Source organism: Microcebus murinus, chromosome 26, assembly GCF_040939455.1.
Source record: "Microcebus murinus isolate Inina chromosome 26, M.murinus_Inina_mat1.0, whole genome shotgun sequence".
In the NCBI taxonomy this organism is placed as follows: Eukaryota; Metazoa; Chordata; class Mammalia; order Primates; family Cheirogaleidae; genus Microcebus; species Microcebus murinus.
In genome coordinates, this window is record NC_134129.1 from 9,999,859 (window position 1) to 10,025,400 (window position 25,542).

The 25,542-nt window shown below is 31.5% G+C and overlaps 1 protein-coding gene across 15 annotated transcripts in view; it reads right to left on the minus strand.

The window, feature by feature from the left end:
* The window catches only part of ADGRL3 (adhesion G protein-coupled receptor L3), a 780,724-nt gene that overhangs the window by 30,880 nt on the left and 724,302 nt on the right, over positions 1–25,542 (minus strand). For 10 of the 15 annotated variants that reach the window (XM_075997934.1, XM_075997926.1, XM_075997928.1 and 7 more), the window contains one exon: positions 22,515–22,611. In XM_075997934.1, the coding sequence (XP_075854049.1) occupies positions 22,515–22,611 (97 nt within the window). Of the gene's footprint in view, positions 1–467; positions 520–4,331; positions 4,461–22,514; positions 22,612–25,542 lie in introns of all 15 variants that reach the window. The other 5 variants (XM_075997935.1, XM_075997932.1, XM_075997933.1 and 2 more) reach the window with 2 other exon arrangements.

A 25,542-nucleotide genomic window follows, 5' to 3' on the forward strand; every position in this document is an offset into this window, starting at 1 on the left:
AGTAAGTGCTTTTTAAAGGGCTGTATGTGATGGGTGATTGCCGTGGTATGCTTAATGGTTATGGTTGGTGGCTGATGCATTGAAACACGTGTTTATTATTTCTGTTGTCAATGCATGAGGTACCGGCTGAAAGCAGCCATAGCAAAATAAAGTGGGTATGCTGCATGTGACACATTTTTATGATGGAATGTACTAAGAAAAATCAAAAGTTTATGAATTACTTAGCAAAAATAAATGCTTAATTTAAAAACAATTTAACTCACACAAACATTACATGAGACTTAACAACTATGTTGATTATGTGACAGAGTAAAAGAATCAGACAACAAAAGCGTCTAATCTCTATTAACATATATTTATATAAGTCGATTTCATAGGTTCTTTAGTTTTAAAATTGTGAGATGAACTGTTTTTAATAACTACATCATCTATATGTGATGCAATAAAAGTGAACTAAAAAAAATTACATTTGATATGCAATGTTTAGCTTTACTCCCATACTTGTCTCTCTGTAGGGCTCTAAACGACAGCATGAAGAAAAGGAAAGAAAAAACAACAAGTAAGCTTACAGCGACAGTAGAAGAAACATGAGTAAAAAGCAAATTGATGATATGCAGAAAAAAGAGTCAAAGGAAATAATTTTCACTGCCCCAAAATTCGTGAGTTTGTGTTACATGGTTTATCATAATTAAAAATATTGAAATGTTAGTCAGAAAATAAGAAATCCCCCTTAACACATGCTAATATGAGGCTTTAATAAGCATTTCTACAGTTTGTAAATTTCAATTCAACAAATGCACACTTATTTTAAAGTTAAGATTATCACACGAACCAAGGAGAGTAAAAACTTAAGGGCAAGCTATGACTATTTCCACCATTATATTTCAATTTTATTTATGTTTGTGTATATGTTAGAGCATACCTGCTTCTGAGGAATATTATTTAATTTTAAAAACTTTCAGTAAAATTTTAAAGTCTTCATCTTATATACAGAAAGAAAACCATAGTTAAAGGCTTTTGTTATGTTTTTTCCTCCCTTATGTATCTTCTGTTTCCCTACACAAAGGTTAATTTCCCCATTGTACCTACAGAAATGTTTCTTATAAATGAAAACTGATCAATATTGTCATTTCTGGAGTTCATTTTCAAAAGTTGTGTAACTATGGAGGAAAAAAAGGTTAAATACATTTATTCTGTATCAAGAAAATATGAGGGGAGGGAATACCGCCAACAATGTCAGGTTTTCTTCTGGATTGTTGCAACCAAACATTTTGAGGGTTGATCTCTTAAAAACAATCCTAGGAAAATTATTTTTTTTATATAAAAAACTCATACTTTAATCAGATTGAAAGAATTGCTCTTCCTGATTTCACTTACAAAAAGATTAAAGTATCACAAAATGAAAACAGCATATTCATTGGGCCAGATCATTTCAACAGGTTCCAACTTGTTATAATTTAACTATTGTTTTAAGAGATAAGATTGTATACTTTAAAGGTTGATTTTCTTTTCAGCAAAAAGATCAACAATATTTCCAAATGCAGAGGAAAATCTCTTTTAAAATTTCAAAACAGCTTTAGAATAAGAATTAGAAGTAAAGAGCCACGGCAGTATATCAACAGATGTAAATGTGTGTAGGCTCATTATGGTGCATTTGTTAAATGAGAGAATTTTAGAACTGGAAAACAGATGAGAGATCACTGAAGTCCAATTCCTGCTTTCCAGAGAGGAATATAATGCAGCCAAGAGAGGCCGGGCCTTATCTAATACCACCCTGCTAATAATGACGGAGCAGGTATTGGAAAGGGAGTCCTTCAGACCTTTTCCAACTGTCTGCTGCAATCTCCTTTATTTCACATCTGCCTTTTGGGCTTTGAAAGTCATAACAGAATATTAACTTATATGCTTTCTAAAATAGGCTTCTATTCTTACCAACTATAATATATTTGTCACTATATCCCATACTATGAATATATTTTTAAAGTTTTAGAATTGAATTAAATTACTTTAAAATATAAATTGTATTAGTGGAATCCTGACATCCTCTTTATATTATGTTGTTTATAGGTTTTTTTCTGTATGTAATGAGATTTATCTTTACAAAACTTAAATTTCTAATACTGACAAGAAGATAATGGTCCAGAAATACATGTGAAATTTTAAATATTTCCACAGATAGAATCTGAATTCAATATAATAAAAGTATATTATTCATCTTTATTCCTATCAACACCATCTTTACATATTTTAAATAAAGGCATTACAAACAGGAATGGAAATTTTAAATTGGAATGCTTCTATTCCTGGATATCATTGGTGCAGGTGAATTAGAGGATCCACAGAACAGAGCCAAGTGGTAATTCAACATAAACCACTCCAGTACATACCGAGCCACCTATATTTCATGTAAGATATCACCTTGCCAGTAAGAATATAAGTGCATTCATCTGAAAGCATAAGATTAGTAGCAATATGACAATCTCCAAGATTTATTTTTGGTCAGTGGTAAAAAAGTTATTTTAAGCACTACCATAGTTTTTAAACATCTTAAAAATATTAAAACAAGATATAGTATACAATTACACTTCTAACTCTGGAAAACATTAATAAAATTATTTACTTTTGTTTTTAAGAAAAGTCAGTAGAATTGAATTTACAAGAATAAAAGACAAAAGAAGAATCATTTGTGTATATATTGTGATAATAGCAATAACTAGTAATGAAGTCCACAGAAATCAGACTTTATGGGGCATTATTTTAAACTTTACATTGTGAGAATTTCAATTGGATAGTTTTTATAGAAGTATTTCATCCTTAGAAAAACCCCTTACTTTAGGATACCAGTGAAGTATGATGAGAAGGCAGATATTGAATTAGGAAAACCATACAGATTGTTACTTTTTCATTATATAAGAAATTATATCTGAGTAACCAAAAAGCTAAACAAAATGTGATCCAAATGTATTACTTGTTTTAAAATAATTACCAACAGCTCTTCTGTGTAAAGCGAATAATGTAGAATGCATTTAATTTGCAGGTATGGTGAAAATCTTCATTTAACATCATTCAAAATTGACCGATATGCCAGCACATTTATTTCATTGTATTCCAAATATCTTAACAATATTCATGAGGTCATTTTTGAATTACTAATTTGGTATTTTTAAAATAGTTTTATATCATCCTTTGTATCCAGCAAAGTGCTCCCTGAGGAAGCTCTGGTTTTAGATACCCAATGGCCATGTAAAAACAAACGGATCAAGTTTTATACATTCACACACCACTAATCTTTTACTTCTGATTGAGAAAGAAAAAAAAAAAAACCCAACGATTCCCACAGAGGTTAATAGAAATTTTATTCAAAATTTCCTGAAAAATTTAAATAATCAGGTTCAACTTGAAGGAACCAAAGAAGAGGTCTCCTTGTTACAGTGAATTTTCTTTCAAATATAATTTTAAGTAAGATCACTAAGATTTTTCTTTTATGAAACTTATATTTGAATATTTTTTTGTGTGGTCTCTTTACATCCAATATAAATATTTTAAATATTTTGTGCCCCTAACAAAATTTTATACTTGGAATAGGTAAAACCATATCCAAATGCTTATATTCTAAGGGGTTTTGAAGAGATCTGGGCCTATTTGTTTGACATACAAATACATTTTTGTATCATTTTCAAGCTAGAGGATATACAGAGAAGCCATTTTTAACATGTAGAAAAAGCAACTTTGTGACCTGCCTGAGCCAAGCTCAGGTAGGCAATGGCAGAGCTAAAGTAGAACCTGAGCTGCTATTCGTCAGATCACTGCTCTTTCCTCTACTGCATAGTTAAGTAATTTTTCCTAGAGTTGATCTAAATGCTTTCATCAGTACGAATGTTTTGTGCTCAGGGTGTACTTCATGGTATAGCAAAGTAAGATTCATGTTCTTGATCTCATGTAACATTATGACTACTGAAGCAAGTCTTCCTTTATCTTACTTACCTCGGGCACCTCTCTCATTTCTCGAGATAAATACATAGTTATTCAATATAGAAATAAGTGAACAAGAAAAGCACTGACAAACCACAAATACATTTTATAACATTACAGTAGAAACAAACACATATTGATGAATCAACTGTTTGGTTCATCAGAAGGAATCCATGTCTTACTAAGGGAAACCTAAGGAAAATGGAAAATAAAAGCACCAAGAGGGGTGGAATGCGAAAAGAGTCTGTGTGTCTGCTTCCAAAACAAAGAAAGGCAGGAGGAAGGAAATAGAATGCGCCCATAAAAGCCACATAAAATGGGACTCTCACTTGGAAAAATTAAGATAAACTCCAGCACACCTTGTGCGTTGTACATGCTGACAGAAGGGTTGTTACAGACCGCCGGTTCCCCAAGCAATGTATTATAGGGATTGTTAGTACCATGCGGACGGAGCAGAGCATTGCTTATAAGATGATTAGCCATGGCTCCTGGAGCAGCCCCATAGAAAGACAGAGAAAAAAAAAAAGGTCAATCAGGCAAATGTGTTTGAAAAAAAGAAAGGAAACATTTAGAATGACAACAGTTGATACAGTCCTGATTACAGGCAGGCAGCTAATTTGACTAAAAAAGTACGCCCCTAGAGCACACGTTTTCGACAATGCACATATCCCAGTCAATGGGAAAGAGAGAAAATGATTTACAATGTTGATTAAGCCACATTTAGGGTGTTCTCTTTCCCAAGGTGTATGCGAGAATATACTCCCATGCTTGCTAAAAATTAAAATTAAAAAAAAAAAGCAAAATCTAGTCCATACAAACAAAACAGAAAACATAAAACAAAAGCCAAAAGAAGTTTAAAACACAAAAAGAAAAGCTAAAATTAAACGAAACATTCCCTCATTCACAGAAACCGTTGTGGGTTGTTTTCAAATGAAAGTAAAAAAGAATAAAAGGCAACATTTATGATAAAACACTCATTTGGAGAGCAGTTGTTGACACAACAGAAGAGGATTTAAGTTGAAATAAAGTAAAATGTAATCACTCTTATTAGTACACTATAGTGAGCATACTAATTTGATAAAATTATAAATCTGATAAAAATATTTTTAAATCTTTTCAATAAAATATTAACTTTATAGTATCAAACAATATACATTTATAGAATTCCATTTTCCATTTTCCAACTGGTTGTTTGGACTTTGGCCTAGTAAAGTAATAAAATTGAATTCTTTCATCTTTTTGTGAACAGATATCTTAATTTCTAACACACCATTAGTTTGAGTTGCAGTCTCCCATCCTCCAATGCCATTTAACCAAGAATCATAAGATCAGATGACGAGTTTTATTAAACATAATTATATCATGTATGAAAATAATAGAATTGTGTATTTACGTTAGATAAAGAAAGGAAAAGTTGCTGAGGAAAGGAAAATACCAATTGTATGGGAATAGTCGTGTTGACCATAGAGGTACATGTTAATTTAAATATGTATATATTTGGGAATGAAAACACAAGCTATAGATTGGGAAAAAATATTTGCAAACAAATTTACAATTATTTGTGATCCAAAAAAGAACTCTCAAAAGTCGACTTTTAAAACAAACAGCAACAACTAAAAATACAGCTAGAAAATGGTCCAAAAGCATAAACAGACATTACATGGAAGAAGTGGCAAATAAGCCCATGAAAAGAATTGCTCTGAGCCATTAGGGAAATTCAAATTAAAACCACATTAAGATACCACTACACATCTAAAATAAAAATGGCGACAACATTAAATGATGGCAAGGATGCAGAGAAACTGGATTATTTATACATTGCTGGTGGAAATGTAAAATAGTACAGCCATTGTGAAAAACAGTTTGGCAGTTTCCTATAAAACTAAACATGCTATTACCATACCACCCAGCAGTTTCACTCTTGGATATTTATCCCAGAGAAATGGAAATTTTACGCACAAAACCCCGTACATGAATGTTCAGGGCAGCTTTATTTGTCATAGCCCCAAACCAATAGCAGCCCAAATTTCCTTCAGTTGGTGAATGGTCAATCTGTAGTATATTCATACCAGGAAATATTACAGAGTAATCAAAAGGAACAAACTATTGATAGACATAAAAACCTGAATAAATCTCTAGAGAATTATACTGAGAAAAGCCAATCCCAATAGGTTGTCTACCGATAATTGCATTTCTGTACAAAGAACATTCTTGAAATGACAAAATTATATAAGTGGAGAACAGATTAGTGTTCTCCAGGGTTAAAGATGTGGAGAGAGGTTACAGATGCCAGGGTTTACGATGGAAGAGGAAGTTAAGTGGGTATTATCATCAAAGGGCAACATGAAGCATCCTGGTGATGATGAAACTATTCTGTATTTTGACCAGGATGAGGTATACACAAACCTACTTTGTGGATAAAACTGCATGGAATTAAGCAGACACACACAAACACAATGGACTACAAGTAAAACAAAGAAATCTGGACAAGAGTGGTAGAATGTCAATATCCTGGTTATGATATTATAGTACAGTTTCACAAGACGAGGGAAAGTGGGCATAGGGTATACTATCTCTAGACATTGCTTCCTCCAACTGCATGTGACTGTATAATTATCTCAAAATAAAAAGCAATGTATATTGAATTAATAAAATATATTAATAAAACAATTACTAAAATAGTAAAAGAATTAATAGTCACTTGTAGAAATGTTTAAAGAATGAAAAAGGAACACAGCAATAGTAATTTTAGTCTTTTCTAAATTATAGCTCTTTCTCATGGTAAGTTATTAATATCAACCAATAAGTATTTTAACCTCAAAATTATGCACACCTCTTGATTTAAAAAACAATATAGCTTTTCAGATCTCTAGAGTTGGAAAGTATTAGTTCTTTCTGGAAATAATGTGTTTGCATCCTGTATATCCTTCAAAGAATTAGCATAGAGGTAGCACAGAAGTTTTCATGTACTAAGTGCTCAATATTTGCTTCCTGAAGATATACAACATACACATTTAAATGTTCTTACACAGTATGACTGCAGATCTTCAATTACCATGGAATGGGGTCTATAACAGTGTTACTTTCCACTGATGAATGAATGGCATTTTAATAAGAAAATCAATTAAAAAGAGTTTATCATAGTACCTTTTAGACAAAACAAGAAAAACCACATATCTTAAATATTTATATTGTTGAGGTTACACAAATTTAAGATTGTTTGAGACAGGATTTGGTTAGTACAACAATTTTTAAAAACAAATTACCTGTAAATTGTACCTGCTACCTGATATTTATTATTCTAGACATTTTTTTCCAATTAAAAAGTGGTTTTCTAATACAAATAATTACTTTCTAAAATTACTCAAAGTGTTGAAATAGAAAATAACAGGTATAAGTTACAATGAACTAGTGTTAATATCTTAAAAATATAAAATCACTAAAATTCTTTAACACTTCCTCAAAGATCACAAATAGGGTAAGATAGATCTTTAGGGTCAAGGTTTACATCTGCATCTCCACATATTTCTCATTACTACCTATTATCTAACTTGAACTAATTGGAAAATAAACAATAAGGTGACAAGATTGGATGCTACTCTTTTTCCTTCCTATATTTTCAAAGGTAAATATTTCTTTTATTTATAAATATATACATATTTTTCTCTTTATTGATCTAAAAGAAGAGGGTTTAAAAAATAAGACAATTAAAGCTTTAGAATAAGAAAACAATTGAGTTGGGAAGAATTATACATAAGCAAGACACAGATGACTCAATATTTTGGTTTCTGCATTTATGATTCAGTTTCTAAAAAAGTCAAGAACGTAAGAACAAAAAAGAGTGAATCATACCAAAAAAGGAGGAGTTTCATAATAGAATTGTAATGAAGCTATCAAAGCTATATGACTTTTTATGATAATTTTAAAAATAGATTTTTTTATGATAATCTATGTGGTTATATTTAATATTTTTCCCAGCATAAAGTTCCTTTCTGGTTTTTCTAATTTTTGAATGTACTTTATTTCAATCATTAAACTATTAATCCAAGAAGACTGACTTCTAAAATTCATTTTATTTTTCATCAACTCCTGCTAAGCTGGAAAGGCTGGCAACAATGGCAGAAATGCTATTTGCATATAGCTGGGTGTTATGACACAATGTTGGCTATATGGAAAAATATTCAGTCTCAGCCATGTGGCTTTGGGTGGTTGCTTCCTCAAATCATGATACAATACAGAACACTGATCTATAGCCATAGTGAGTGACATGCAGCTAAAATTGGAGATCCATCTGCTGTTTATAGTAAAACCAAGTAAACACTTAAAACGTTCAGACAAAATTTGCACATTCTTTATCCTTGGTATTAAGAACCTTTTCTTGATAAAATAATCCACTTACTTAAAAATCAGTTGCTTTTTTACTGTCTATCACACATTTATACCTCACGCACCATTTGAAACCAATGTAATCACTGTCTCTGAAACTAAGCTGAGTTCTGCAAATGGAGTTATAATTCAAGTGAGGTCTTCAGTAACAGGAACAAAAGAGAAGGAAAAGGGATTTGATAATTAATGTTTTGCAAAGAGTATAAATATATAGATAAGCTCTATGAGTTTGATAAATATATAGATAAGCTCTATGGGTTTGTTCATATGAATAAGGGATATGTCTGAGTAGCCAAACAATTATCCCTTCTTTGATCTACCTAATGTAAGGAGTCAATATCTTTCCATGGCTATTCGGGGCTTGGGATAGCCATGTAAAATAGTCTTGGAGTGACCTCAAGAGGTCATTCTTCCTATCACCATTCCAAGTAAGTGTCATTTGTCTAGGAGATATTATCACATTCCCTACAGTTCACATTCACTAAATAGGTATTTCAATTATATTCTTGAATGGTAGCACTCTCAGTGCTGAAAACAAACCCAGCTTGCTGCCAACGCTTGGACCTTCTAACTAAAAACTTGCACAGAACCTGTCTTCCTCCATCTTTTATGGGCAAAGCTACTTTTGTCTTTTCTCTATGGCCACACTACATCTCACTTGTCTTTGCTGAAGTCTATCCTGTTTGCTTTTGGCTGTTTCCCCAACTGACTTAGGTCATTTTGAATTCTGATACTATCTTCCAGGATTCTGTCTACTGTGTCTCTTCCTTTTCCCTCCAACTATCTCCTGATTTGTAAACCTCCCTTCTAATAGCTGTGAAATTGCTGAAGACTTCCAAGAAGTTAGTTCAGTGTTTACAGACCAACCAACTGTCACCGTTTCTCAGCTGAAAAGTTAAGCCTACTGGTTAGTCAGTTTGAAGACACAAATAGGTTGGTAGGAGTTTTTTTTTTTTTTTTCTTGTTGGGAGGTAAGGGGGACTGGGAGATAGTTACAACATTATGTATGTGAAAGGAATGTTTATGTGCTAATTTTTGCAGGAATGTAAGTTCCAGGAAAACAGAATACAGAGGGGTTTTCAATGCTCTACACCAAGTGCCTAGTGCTTAGAAGACTGCCTAGAAGAGTTCCTAGAGAGCAAAAAATATTTGCTCAATTAATGAAAATATGTGAAATCAATGGCATCTTGAAAATATAAAACTAAAAGTCAACTTGTCAATTATGAGTAGTGTTATAATCTGAGTAAATTTTTTCAGAGTGCCAATTTCCCACTTCCTAACATGATTTCTTTATTTCCTTCTAAATAGGTACTACACTGTTGGAACTTTTAAAGTAGAAATAAACAATCATGTATTATTTGGAAGTACGAAAATGCTACCCGAATGTTAACTGCAGATAATAATAACAGCAAAAACAAAAAGCAAACCCACAATCTTCCATGACTCAATGTAAAAAGCTCAGATTGGGGTTAAATATAAAGTGGCTATGTAAAAATAGCTATTCTTTAATTACTACTTACTCTTACTTACTAAATCTTAGCTATAGTCTAGTCATACCTGCTTAATTGCTGTAAGAAACAAGGGTAAGCTCTCTAATAAAAATCATAGAAAGGGAATTAAGACTGATTTTCCACATATGGGAATCATCAACATAGCTGTCAATAAAGGGCCAAGCATAAAATCTTTATTTCTGGTGAAAGCAATATACAAAGCAAAAAGGATTTTCATATCTCACATTGAAAAACTTGGGAAACTTCACTAACAATTAGAAAATCAGACCCTAATGCCACTAAAAAGGATTAAGTGTTAAGTTATAATCATTTAAGAAGAATTCTTTTTATTTTACTTTATTTATACCTGAAGATGTATACTGATATAAAAGTTTTTGAATGAGTGAATTTTGAATGGAATAATAACAAGTCAACCTTTTTTCAAATGTACAGTTTAACATAAAACTGTGATATTTCTTCCCTTACAAAAATAGGTGTTTTGACGTTGGGAAGCCCTGAATGACAGCGTTGTCTGGGCTAGTTCAGTGTGATGTATGTAACTGAGGACTGTAAATCTAAGGCAGATCAGCGTGCTCTGAAATTGTGAAGTAAAAAGCATATCTGAAAAAGGATGACAGTTGAATCTCACTTCAATCTATATTATATCGTTCAGAAACATAATTCAAACAACGCTTCTTCTTGACAGCAGGCTAACAGAACTATATTGAAAAGCTCTTTAACTAAAATTGCCACTCTGCTCTGCCCTCAGACATCGTTTTTTTTTTTTTTTTAAATGTGCTTATATTCTTATTTGGTCATATTGGATGGCCAAAATTTTATCATTTAAGACCTTGGTGATCTAATGAACCAACTGAATCCAACCATTCTTCAATAGTCATATAGCAATATGTCTCAGTTTTCAACTTCTTTTTGTTTATAAACATATAGGATGGCAGATGTTCTGTTTTTTTTTATCCTAATAAAATAGTTTTACCCCATTCCAGTAACTCATGGTTCTCTCTCCTTTGGTTTGACAAAACATTTTTATGACGTCATTTTCACTATATATATTAATGTATATAAATCAGAGTTTTGTATAAAACAGAGCTACAATTGAGTGATGACTCTGTATTTTTGTCTTCAGACCTTAATTTTGGCCCATAATGGGGACTTCATTTTTTAAAGTAAAAATAGTCTGTCTAATAATGATAGTATTTTGCATAGATTTAGAATATGCTACCTTCAGTTCAAGGTAAGGTAAGGGATCTTTCACAGGGAGATATCTATGAAGTTGTGAAATCCTTAAAATCACAGGTAAAATGCTATAGGTATCTGTCAGTGTGCTGAATTGTACATACACATGCTTGCATTTCTTTCTGGTGAAAGGGTCCATGGCTTTTATTTCCTTTACAAAGAGTTAAGAGAATGGGTATAAAGAAAAAAAGAGGTAAGTTTCTTAGTGGGTGAACTATAATATAAATAAGAAAACTAGAAAAAATGAATTAGAAGTACTCAAAATACAAATTTTATATATAAGTAACACCTAATCACCTGTCATATAGCATTATGGAGAAAGATTATAACTCAGAATTTAGAACTAAATAAGACTGTAACATCATCTAATCTACCCCCATTGTTTACTAAATAAAGAAACATAGGCTGAGACATTTATAATTTATTCAAGGTCTCACATGACTTTGGTAGCTTTACTTAAACATATTTAAATCAGTGATTTTCAAAATTTTTTAAGGATCCTATCCCCTCAAGAATGTTTCAACATAATTCTATTAGAAGCCTTCTAAGAGTTCATTAATTCAAATCCCATATGATTTTTGTTAAATTAACACATGAATATAAAAAAATAATATTATGTAAAATAAACAAACCTAAAATTGAAAGTAAATAGATAACAGAAGAGGCTTCTAGAACTATAGAGAACTAATTAAGTAGGAATTTTCTATTTTAAGTATTTTGTTTCCAATTTTTTGCTTTTCTGTGTAACAAAACAATATCAACACAATCTACAGAGAGTGCAAAAATATAATCAGTTCAACTTCATAATGCTACATTATATTAACAAAATAGGAACAACCCTACAAATCAAGACCAAGTCATTTATTTAAAAAAAAAACAAAAAACTAATGGAATCTACACTTAGAAGTTATGTAAAATAACTTTAAAACCCACAGAAACCATACGTTTACATTTTTAATGTTTTCATTCAAACAATGAAATTACAAAGTGTCAAAGAAGAAATATTTTGTTCAAAGCCAAGAGCTCTTTCATCATTTTTTTCTAAAGTCATAAATTGAAGAGCTGACATCTTGATTTATCACATCATGCACTTTTAATAGCCAACAAGTTTGCTATTAAATTTTAATCAACCTGCCTATTAAATTTCATTCAAATGGTTTGGAGAGACTTCAGCTTCTTTTAATAGCTAATTCATTCACTGGGAATCTATTAATATGGATTTCAATGACACATTTTCTTCAAAGTACAGATTATGTTATTGTTAGTTCAATATACAATGAAATATTCTGAATTCAGAGATGTTGCCTTTATCTTAGTATATAAATCCAAAGCTATAGAGCTGGGAACCCTAAAAATTACATTTTACATTCACCTTATCTCACACTAATTGGCTTTATCTGTGTCTTCTTGTTCAGACACGTGAGTTTTTCTACAGTAAATACTTTGTCAAATTGCTGGGTCATATGTTATGCATACTTTCAATTTACAACATACTGCAAAAACGCTGTCAAATGTGTTTGTACAAATTCACACTCCCAGGAGCAGTATTTCTCAAATTCTTGCTAGAATTTAGCATTGTCAGACTGACATTTTTGCCAATCAGACTGAGTATGAAATGAAAATTTGCATTTCTCATTACCAGAGAGAGAGGTGATCTCTCATGTTTATTAGCCATTAGGGTTTCTTTTTTTGTGAGTTGCCTCCTCTTATCTTTTGCCTACATTTATATTGGGCTGTTGATTTCTTTACCGATTTGTAGAATTTTTGTATATATAATATGGGCACTAAGATTTTGTTATATATGTTTATACCTTCTCCCAATGCCTTACCTGTTAGGAGTACTGTTTAAATTTGAGTCAACAATCTCATTATCTTTTTCTTATAGTTTGTGATTTTGTTATTTTGGTTTTAAGAACTCCTTATTTAATATAAAATATCTAAACTATGTTTTTTCTAGAAGTTATAAAATGTTATTATTTTTACATTTACTATTTTATCCATATGATACAACACAACCGCAAAATGCAGCATGTTACAGATGAAGAAACTAATGTCATTAGATACATACAATGACATTTTTCACATATTTACCTGAAAATAAACTTGCTCAGAGATCTTAGGTTTTCTAACTGCTTAAGCCAACAGTGGTAGGACTGCAACTCAGATGTTTGGTGAATCTGCTTCACAACAGAGCAAGTGGACGGTTTGCAGTAGAAGTGATGAACCTATCTATATTAATCATGTATTCATCTCTAAATCTCTCCTTTTTTGGTCAAGGACATGCATTTCTGTGCTCTATTAACGTGGACATTTTGAATACTTCAGCATATTACTCAAAACAAAGAATACTCAGTCTAAAAATAACAGGCCAATTTGGCTTAACCAAATTGCAAAATACCAGTAAACCACACTTCTTTCTAGTAAATCAGAAGCATTGAGCAAAGAAAATTTATATTTGTCATTCACACAGTAGCTACTCAATTCATTTTCTCTAAATTAGATTCTTTCTTGCCAATCTGCTAATGGTAGTCAATCCTACATCTGTATTTGTAAATCAAACATTGTTTATGTATTTTTACTGAATTAAAAAAAACTTCAGAACAAACGAAAGTACAACTATTTAATAAATATAATTTACTAAAGTGAAGAAAATATGACTTTTAGTATAACTCTACCTAATATTGGCATAATTTTTATATTTTGCAAATTATGTAATCCTTACATGCAGAAGGTTTGCCTTGACTAAAACCTGAGCTTTTAAATTGGAACCTATATTTGAAAAAAAGTATGACTGAAAAAAATAAATATGAATTAAAGATTCTATGAATAAAGAGACTTTTTTATAATGCTGTTCAGAGAAGGCTTATTTTATCGTATGATTATAATCAACTCTGTTCTGTCTGTTGAGGCTAATTCAGGAAACATATTGTTTCTACTTTTTAAAATCAAGATTGACTATCTTCTTTCAATCTAGAAATCTTCTCAACTTTTTCTTAAGTATCCAGCGATTTTTTAGGGTTGTAAATGACCTTTTATGAAAGTATAAGCTAACTTCTCTTACGTTCTGAAGCATCTACATTCCTTATAACAATAAATTATGAAGATAGCATATTATGAAAACCATAGGGGAACCTAGCACATAAACTGTTACTTTTAAATGGTATGCAGTATACAAGGCTGAGCTATACAAAGTGCAAGCCTGTATATGCAATTCAACAGGAGCTAGTTTAATTGGAATCTACACAATTGCTGAGAATGACAATTTAAATATCTTTTTTTTTCCCCAATAAGGATTTTCATTTCTAAACATATATCTTGCTTTCACTTTTTAATTTTTCATGTAATTAACTCCTATTTACTTCAATATAACAGATATAAATTCATATAACTTATTTCTTAGAAAAAATAATTTGAACAAATGATAACTGCCAACTTTGAATTTCATATACAGCATTTATATCATCACAACTTTTATGTTTATAGTATAGTAGGAAGTTTTCTAGATGAGAGAAACAATTCAGGTTTTGCTTGGTTTTAGATATTTAATTATAAAACATTTCATGGTTTTTGTTAAAACCAGACTCAGTACATACAAGTAATGAGAAGTTTAATTTATAACATTTTTGCTGAAATTTAAACTGAAATATATTTTATACTTATTCCAGGCATTACTATGTGTCCCAGGCAGAAAATAACACAGTTTCAAGGAATGTCAAATTTAGGAGTTCAAAGATCTGGGAAAAGTTATATCCTTTCTATTACTAAATGATTATAGGCACAAGTCTTTCACCTGTTTTTTCTTTTTTTTTAGCAACAGGGTCTTATTCTGTTGCCCAGGCTAGAGTGCAATGGTATCATCATAGCTCACTGCAACCACAAATTCCTGGATTCAAGCGATCCTCCTGCCTCAGCCTCCTGAGTAGCTGGGACCACCGGCACATGCCACCATTCCAGCTAAGTTTTCTGTTTTTTGTAGAGACATCGTCTCACTCTTGCTCAGGCTGGTCTTGAACTCCCAGCCTTAAGCAATCCTCCTGCCTTGGTCTCCCAAAATGCAAGGATTATAGGCATGAGCCACTGTACCCGGCCTTACCTACTTTTTAACATAATCTTCGCCCTGACCAAAATGTTCATCTTTTTACTAAAATATACAAATTTAAAATTAAAGAAAAAAGGATCTACCAATAAAATACTTTGAAAGCTTCCAGGGAAGAAAAGAAGAATAACAATGAAATTCTTCTTACAACCTAAGCTCTACAATTGAGTAATATGTGTAGTAATTCAATATATTCCATATCAAATAGTTTTATAAAATAATGTCATTTGCCAATCTATCTCTTCATATAGTCAGCTTTTTGAAGCCTTTCTTTTGTACATGGGTAGAATGAACCTAATCTAAAAAACTGTACTTATAACAAAATTAAGTGGAAGCAAATGAATAGCATATTTAGAAATTTAAGAAATAAGGATGTGAATATGCACAGTTAAGAATATTTAATTTCCATATTAGGTAATAAAGATAAAGGACACTTTGAAATACACTCCTGAAAAAAATGTTTATCTATAATCTTTGACAAGCTTCATGAAAAATTGTCATTATATGAAAAATATGAATATTTTTGTTATGAGTAGGGCTTTGTGGTCAGAAAGATTTTGTTTGGAATCTAGATTTTGTCTTTTACTAGCCATGTGATCTTGGACAAGTTACTTTACCAAGAAACCCAGTTGCTCCATGGTTATAAAGAAAACAAATAATGAATAATGAACAGAGTACAACATGCAAATGATAGCCACACACGTGCTAAAGGAGAAACACCAAATTTACCCAGAACTATAAAGAGGCATATTGTGTTCTGTTAGAAAAAAAGAATATCAGCAATTCCTGTGTTGGAATCTCCATATCTAGCATTTAAAAAGACATATTTTTGGAAATATTACATCCTCAGTAACTTACATGAAACAACAGTAAAGGCTCAGTTGAAATGTTCTATAGCACATTTAGAAGTTACCAAGGTGTCTCACTGCAGCTTGTTTCATTTATAATAGAGGTAAGACTTACTGCTAACTATATGTAAGGCAATAAGATAATAAATCAATGAGGACTTTACATAGATTAAGAAAAAAACTCTCTTTGCAAAGGGATGCATAAAAAACTTTAAATAATAATAATAGTACATTCAAGCCACATTTACTATTGTATCGTTGGCGGTGAGAGACTGGATTATTTGAAGGAGTCATATCACAAAGTTGAGAGCAATGCATAAGAGGACTTGCTGAGTAAGCACTGAAAAGTTTTTCTTTTTCAGATCCTGCCAAGCATTTATAGCAAGAACCTTTGCCCCCGATTGACTGGAAATCAATATCTAATAGATGTCATTTTGCCACATGAATGGAGAGTTCATTCTGAAAATTATTTGGCGTTCTTGGCTTAAAAATTAGTATATTAATAGCATTGTTTATCTATTTGACTCACCATCTCACTTTTTAAATCTGTACCTATTTTGCCTTTGTGTCATTAAACTGATTTTCCTAACACAGATTTCCTTGTTTTATTGTTCCTTTCCCGATTATGTCTATTGATGACAGATACAAAGAAAAGAAATTAACACAGAGAACACTGTTGCCTCATTAACACATCAATAATAAGAAGAACAAAATTACAGACATACTAGACATAATGGTGAATCTCAAAAGAAAACTTCACTCATGCCATAGGGTACTTATATTTACATTCATATGATCATATTGCCTGTTAAAACGAAAATAGTTTGTTATACAAGCTACTCTGATTTGTTAGCTATGTAAGTACTATGGGGATATTAATAACTGTTTTTGCAAATTTCATAAATAGATGTCAGATTGTATTAGGAGCTGGTTAATATTTACAACAAATGATTTTATAATCCTTCAGAAAAGTAAGGCTTTTGGGCAATATGGCATATTTCATGCATATAAGCCAAATTATATTTATTGACATTAATAAAGTGCAGTGAATGAGTGTGTGTTTCACCCTGGTAGTTTTGATTTATATAAATCATTAATCACAGTAAAACACCACTTACATTTTTTCATTTGCATTTTTCTTTAAAAATATAAAAGCAAAATATGTGTAGAAGCCTGAATATTAATGAGATGGCAGGTGATTTATTGTAAAGTTTCTTCTGCCTCAGTGACCAACCTCCCAAGAAAGACAATACAGGCTCTGAGAAGACATGAGTTAAAAACAAGTCTGAGTCACAGCCCTGCTAAAGAACATAACTGGTTCTTTAGCAAAGCTGTCTGAATTGAACCAGTGTTCTCTAAGCTTTGGAAGGGTAGGATAGGGCTCAGAAGAAAAGAGGAGGCAGTGTTTGCTTATACCATCATCTAAGGTAGGGACAAAAAAATGTACCACCTTTACTTCTTTGATGCTAAGACATGGTTACAAATCAAAAGTAGAAAGTACAACCAGGCAGATGTAATCTGCATTCAATTTCTAATTTAGAAGCAACAATTTAGCTTTATTCATTTATTCTTTTTGTTAGCCTCAAGGGTAGCACTATCTTGGCTAAATTATTGTTTCTTTTACTTGACATTCAGGTAACCACCTCATTTCTCCCACCTATTGCTGGAAAATAAAAAGAAAAAAAATAACCTTCAGTAGTGAATGATGAATTTTAATATCTGATTACTTGAAAGCACTGCCAAGGACAAGTCTTCATTTATTAGAAAATACAAGTGAACTTCTGAATAAAATAATAATAATTATTATAATATTTCTTATTATGTTCTAGGCACTGTTGCAAGCAATTCACATATATTAACTTACTTACACCTCTCAAGGACCTTCTGAAGTGGGTGCTATTTATTTCCCTATTGCATAGACCCTGAGAAGTTAAGAAGTTTGCCAAAAGCCACTGGATTAAAAGTGACTTTTAATCAGTGTCCCTTCTTAAAACTACAATGAGTAAATCAACTACATATAAATGCCTACTTGATGGCAGCATCTTTCCCCTTGGTATCAAAAAAGCTCCTAACAGGTGAGGTCACCTTTCAGTAGGTTGTTGTGCCACTAGCTGAGAGCCAGAATTTATCCTTAAAAATCTATGAAAATAAATGCATTGTCATAGGCAATCATAATTTTACTGAAGACATAAATTTACTGAGAATGCTTGTGCAGATTAATTCAGATCTGAACCCTGAAAAGAGAATCCGTCAGCATTAATAAATAAGGGCTACCCATCTACAGCTCAATCCTCCTACACATAACAACTATATTTGGCTTAAATCAGTAAAGCCTTACTGGTTAGATCTCCATGCATAAAAACCTAAATCACATTAACTTGTGTGGGAGGTTGACAAGACCAAGGATAGGAGTTTAGGGGGAAATAAAAACCCAGGATGCAAGCCAAGCCATTGTTCCAGAAGGAAAAATAATGCCTTTTTAAAATTCTACCCCTCAGAGGGCATATTTTTGCAATAAATCCATAGCTGGAGTGAGATTGGGGCACCTTTTTGTAATTTGAACAAAGATTCCATATTGGTAGGAGCTACCTAGCAAAACTTGATTTTTTAAATGGAAATTGCTGACCTCAATCTAACTAATTAAATAAAAAGAAAATGGGAAAGGTAATTATAATATTTATGATGAGATAAAGCCTAATAAAACCTAATTTCAGAAAATATTCTAATTTATATTTAGAGATACAAAAAGAGTAGAAATGTTTAACAATTAATTAAACTGCCAGAGGAAATTTCTAAGCTAACATTTCATTTTTTTTAATCAAATACAAGTTCTAGAGGTGTTATTAATCTAAATTGTTGGAGATGAGGTTTGGCCAGCAGAGATCATGGATAGGAGACATGGGCTGGAAAGACAACTTTAGCTATAAATCATTTGCACCACTACCAGGGAGTTGGAGCTACTAGGGATTTTGATTAGATTTCCAATAGCTCTGGGAGGAGCTTGGCAATTAAGCACTGACTAAACCTTCACAATATGAGCAAAATAATAAATATTTACTTGAACCATGAATAAACCCTCCTGTGGTCTCATGAGTTTGTGAAAACTTGGGTTTGTCTCAGAGTGAACCTTTGTAGAAACTTTCTGTAATCAACCATCACTTCACAGCTCTTCTAAAGCTCTTTCTACTGGCGTATGTAGTGGCATTGGTTAAGTTAACTTGGTAGTAGCGCTGGAGTATTGGCCCAAGGAATTCTGGATTTGCCTGAGTATGTAACATTTAGAAAAATATTTGAAAATGTATTGAAAACATTTGGGGAAACATCTTCATAAATATAGATATTTAAAGTACAGATTTAATGGAAGGTTTTAAAGAGATGAAGTGACCAAACAATAAACTTCCAAAGAGAATAAATAAGAGTTATTATACTCATTAAAAAAAAATCAATAAATCTTCCAAGGTTTCACATGATTCCAAGGAGTAAAATCCCAATAGTAATCGAGTTTATCACACTGGGAAATGTAGCAAGGTTATCTGATACATATGATGCAAAAAGTTGGTTCAAGAACAGAATATTAGAGATGGTTTCAAAAAATAAAAACCATTGAGAAGTAGTTCTGCATTGCATGGTGGATTCTTCATTCTTAATGGATCCAAAAGATGATAATGATTGATTCATTTTTAAGAATAGATGATAAGACATACAAAATTTTAAAATAACATCCTTTTGATGAATTGGGCAGTGGAATGAATAGAAAAGCAAACCTAACGTAAAAAAAAAAATAGAAGTGATTTTTAGATAACGACTTGTAGTTTTAAAGGGCCAGAAGTATTTCAAAGACAAAAATAGGAGATTTAATGAATCTAACTTAGAAAGAAAGGAAAATGGAGTTTGAATTTAAAAAAATGCTAGCTGTAAGAAACTAAGAATGAATAGGAAGATAGAATATATGAAGATGTAAAGATGTAATATCTATAATTTTTATTTTAATAATAGAGAATATAATCTTTTGAAAAAAAGAAGTAAAAAATTATGCCGCTGGAGTGACCAAGGTGTTGATCTGAAAAGATGAATCTTGGATGTCACCTACCTAAATATGATACACACGCCTGAATGCAGGGAAGATAGGACCCTGGGAAATAAGACAAGATTAAAGAAGGAGGTTAAAGACTATCTTCAGAGATATAATATGAAGAAATAAAATTTTAAGTACTCCACTCATCTAAGATAAAAAATAATGAGATGAGAATAAAACTAAGATTTTGTGATGGGGGGGTGTAGTTAATTAATATAGGAAATAAAGAAGATCACTATGATTTCTAGCATCATTAAAGTCATTAAGTGAAAGGAAGAGTATGTGTTTCAATGGAAAAGATCACTACCTGGGCACACTTTAAATTATCGATTCAATTTATCCTTTTACCCACTACTCAAAGTCAGCATTAAAGTAATTTATTCCATGTCACAAAAAAGTTTATGGCCTTCCTGTAATAGCTTTAGATATATCTTTTAAAACTAGATATTTTAATAAACAGACTTAAATATATGACCAGTCAATATATTATAAAATATTATTTTATTTAAAATTTATTCAACTAGACCCAGCCATCCACATATCGACTATATTCCAAGTTGATGAAATCTGAGAAGGAATTAAGAAGAAACTAAATAGCAGTATTATATAATGTGATAGACTGTAAAGTCATAAAAATAATCCATTTAAAGCAGCTTTTACCAAGTTATGTTGCTTGCTATTTTTATGGAAATTTAGATAGCAATGGTAGACAAAATAATTATTTTACCCATCCTTACAATGGGCAAATAAACAGTACGTCATTAAAATCATATTTCCTCATCTTTGTTGAAACAATTATTCTATGGCTACTGTGACCATTAGATGTGAGATATGTCTAAAAATAAATCCTATTGATAAGGATAGCTTCCTTTCTAGGAATGCACAGTAAATTCTCTATGTATGAGATTATTAAAGAATAAAGAAAAATTAGTCACTATGGAAGCAAATTAATTCCTAGGCCTTGCAAGCATTTCTAAGTAATTTCTTCTTTATGATTGCAAAATGAATGTCAAAACATTATAGTACTTATATTTAAATAAATGTTCACAAACTAAGGATTAAAACTAAATTGAACAAGAGAAGAATACTTGAGAGAGTTTGTCTACAGAAATGTATTCTAGCAAATAAAAAAACTAATAATGAAACAAAATACAAGAAGGTAGTTGTTTTATTTTAATATATTTTCTTTATATTTGGAGGAATATTCCTACTCATTGTCCTTACTAAGCAAGCAAATGTGATATAGATAATTTAAAATCCTCACTGCATTATTGTTACTATATCATTGCCCAAATAACATATGAAATTCAATTAAGATATTAAAACATAGATCCCTGTATCAAATCCAATTTGGACACTGCCTTTCCTAACTTCCTTTATATAAATTAGATGCAACTTACTTGAGTAAAAATAATTAATAGCACCAGCATCTGAGTCTTTGTTAATCATAAGCCATAATTATTACATCATTTGTTCTTAATTAGCATTAAATGTAACAAAAAGCTCACAGAAACAGGTTGAAAACAAACTAGTAATTCCAGTTTGGGGGTAAAAAATAATGTTGATCTTAACTTAAGTTCATATAAATGCCACCTTCCCACATGAAACTATATTGCAAATGGTTCCCATTGCTGAGTGTAGCATCCTCTTGCTCTCCATAAATCTAGTCATTTTTACTTCAAATTAATTCTAATCATACCCACATACACACCCCACACCCACAGGGACAGAGAGAGAGTGCTAGCACACGCGCAAAGAATAAGAAAAAAAATCAACAAACAAAACAGTAGATTTAGGGAACTTCATTTCAAAAGTCTAAATGACGTCCAGGGAGTATTTTAACAATAAGCACATACACACAAGAAAATTATGATATACAGAAAAGTATTTTTTTCCTCCTAGATCTTTAAATATTGAATATTATCCAGATAAGTCTTTTAGATATTAAGATTAGATAAGATTTTTCCCCCAAGTACACAGGTTGCGTTAAGTATGTATTAGACAGTATATTTTTCCTTTCACAAAGACTATGAAATTGCTTTATGCCTGAGACAATGTGGAACTCTATGATGCTTAGCAGACTATATAGCCACATAATTGCCCATTTTCGCTGCTTCCAATGAGCCCTGACAGCTCACCAGTTTATAGCAGTAGCAGATGACTAGGAAAAGAAGTTTCTCGTTTTCTAACTTCCTTTCAGAAAGGATTTCCCCAAAATTCAGGATTTTTAAAAAAGTGGCTTATGAATTATGGAAGATACTGCTATACTCAAACAGGTTTTATAGCCTTGCAATATTCCTATCAGACCCAGAAGTCGAAAATAAAGCAATGCATTTAAGAAATTCTTAAAGTAATCAGAAAAGTAATAAATATGAAAAATCATTTCTAATTACCTCTGTTGAGTGACGCTGAACTGTTTATATCCCCAGTAATAAAGGAAGACTCTGACTGCTTTCGGACCGTGTCATTCCACATTCTACGGATTCGGCTCTAGGTAGGTGAAAAGGAAGAAAGGAAATGAACTCACGAAGCAGAGAATTTTCACACAAATCATTCTTTTTCTTTCTGTCATAGGTATATGAGACCTTTGTTTCTAGCATCTGGCAAATAAGCAACTTCTACATGCTTGAAGCACAGAAAGCATGAGAGCATTAGAAATAACACTCATGGTAATATATGGGTCTCATTAAGAGTATTCCTAAATGCCTATACCAAAGATAATTATAACTATCAAAAAGGAATAAATGTAAAGCACTATACCAGTTTAAATATGTTGAAGATATTAATATATAGAAGTGTACTCTAGATAGTTAGAATCAGAAAATTTTAGTTTCCAAGGTAAAACAAATTATTTTCACTGTAACTTTTATTGCAATAGAAATGTTTCCATAGGCATTAAGTTGCCAGTTTTATTAAGATTTAGTTTAAGAAATCAGAATCTTGCAAGAGAGAATTTATTAAGAAAGAACATAGAATGTTATTAAAATGCTACTGAATTTACATTTTCCACCACTTTTATGAAGAGATCAATATAATTTTAGAGATGACATACTATCCTGACTTTTCCTTCTTTTGAAGGAGATAAAGATAGAGGTTTCACCCCTATTCATTGCTTCAGTAGGAAGTTTTATAGATAACTGAAAATTCTTACATTATTATTGATATTCTTACATCCATATTTCTAAGAGTCAGATAATTCAAGAAAACATTGCAATATTTTTCCATTTGGGGGAGTTTTTTTTTCTATTTTATTCTATTTTGCCATTTTATTGAGTTAGAGATCAAAAATGTATTAACAATCTTGTGAGGAAGAAACAGTATTTTCAGAAGCTTTTCTAAGGATAAAATAATTATAACCAATATTGCTACTACTAATCGTGAAACTAGGCTCACAAATGGGTTATGTTGCAAATATATTAGGACTCCTTGAATAATAGGAGTAGCTAATCTTGGAATATTAGATGACTGGTTTTTTGAATCTTGCAACATGTTTATTCTTCAGAACTATTGTTAGATATCACATTTTCCCTAGGTTGGCAAACACACACACAAACACACACAGAAAACTAATAAACAGAATGACAATGAAGAGAACAAATCTCTCACATTTGTTTTATTAGTTAATTAATTACTTGATTACAAATATTAATTACCCTCTACTGCTTTCCAAATACTAACTAGGAGATACCAAGGGGAAATGTAAACACAAAACATCTTAGTTTTCATGCAACCGCTAGACTAGTCATGTGACAGATTAAGTAAAATCTGCACTTATTTTTGTGCAAAACAAAATGCTCACAACATGCTCACAAATCTTCATTGAAAGATTAAATGTTATAGATGAAAACTATGAACAACTCAAATAACGATGAATGGTAGAATGGATGAATAAATTATAGAATACTATACAGCAATGAAAATAAAAAGAAACAATCTCCTGCAGTAACATAGATGACAGAGGAAAGAAGGAAAACAAAACAATATGTGCTGGATGATTTCATGTGAATAGTATCAAACCCATGCAAGATAAAATGTATGTACTGTTAAAAGTTAAATTTATGGTTATATGTGGAGGTTACTGATTGAAAAGGAAGGGTTCAAAGAGTTTCTGTAGTACTCCCAATATTCTAATATTTGACCTGGGGAGTGGTAATAATTCATTGTGCCATATACTCATTTTTAGTGTACTTTGAATGTTTTTTATACTACAAAAAAATCAAAAAGATTTTTAAAGTTGTACATATTAGGGGATATGTCCTTGTCTAGGGAGTTTAAGAATAATGCACTGAAGAAGGAGCATCTTAACTGAGAATTGATGAAGCTACTGTTGTAAGGTGACATTTATATGAGCTGCCCCCATAATCTCATCTCCAAATAGTCTCCCCTACCTATCTATTACGGACACACCTGTTCCCTTGCTGTTCCTTAAATGCCAGGCATCTTTCTGCCTTAGGGCTTGGCACTGGTTATTTTCTCTGCCTGAAGTGCTCTTCCTCCAGATACAGATATGCATAATCCCTTCATCTTTTTAACTTTTTGCTCAAATATTTTCTCATTAAACATGCCTAACTAGACTGCCCTATCTAGAAATGTATTCTACCCACCCAATCCAGTCACAATTTCAGTCTCCTTTACCCTACCTCCCCGCCCAAGTCATTAATGTCTTCTACAACACCATGTATTATATAATATACTCAATTCTTATATGTATATTTAATGTGTATCCATTTAATGTCTAATATTTTATGTCTAATGTCTACATTAGACTTGAGGTTCTATGTGAACAAAATTTTTGTCTTTTTTGTCCATTGATGTGTCACATACCTGGCATAGTAAATAGCATATATATGTATCTGTATATATTAATATATGTGTGTGTATATATTAATCAATTAATTCTTTCTATGTTCCAGGTTCTACACTATGTTTAAGATAGCCTTTCTCTAGCACTTAGCCCAAGTAGCTACCTAGCTACTTTATACCACCACATATTTGGTTCTCTGCCAACTTTCACAATCTGATATTTTGGGATTGTTAGTTTATTAATAAATTTTCTGTCTCCTAATACTAGAATTAAAGTTCAAGATTATAGGAAAGGTTGTCTGTCTTTTAACCATTTTATCCCCAGAGCATGGAGGATTGCTGGTATTATATAAAGATTATTTTAAAAGGTTTCTGATAAAAAAAAATGCATCTATACTGTCTAAATTTTGCCTTCATATCAGTGAATATTTTAGCATTTGCTTATGTGAGAGCACAATTAACATGAAATGCATTTACTTGTTTTAACTAAACAGACTGGATTTAAGTAACTATCACTTTATGTAAGATTGGATTGTCATAGTTAATCAGAATTAGTATTATATTAAGTATAAGAAAACAAGATAAGTTTTTATAACCAAGAGTAGAATCGTGATGTCA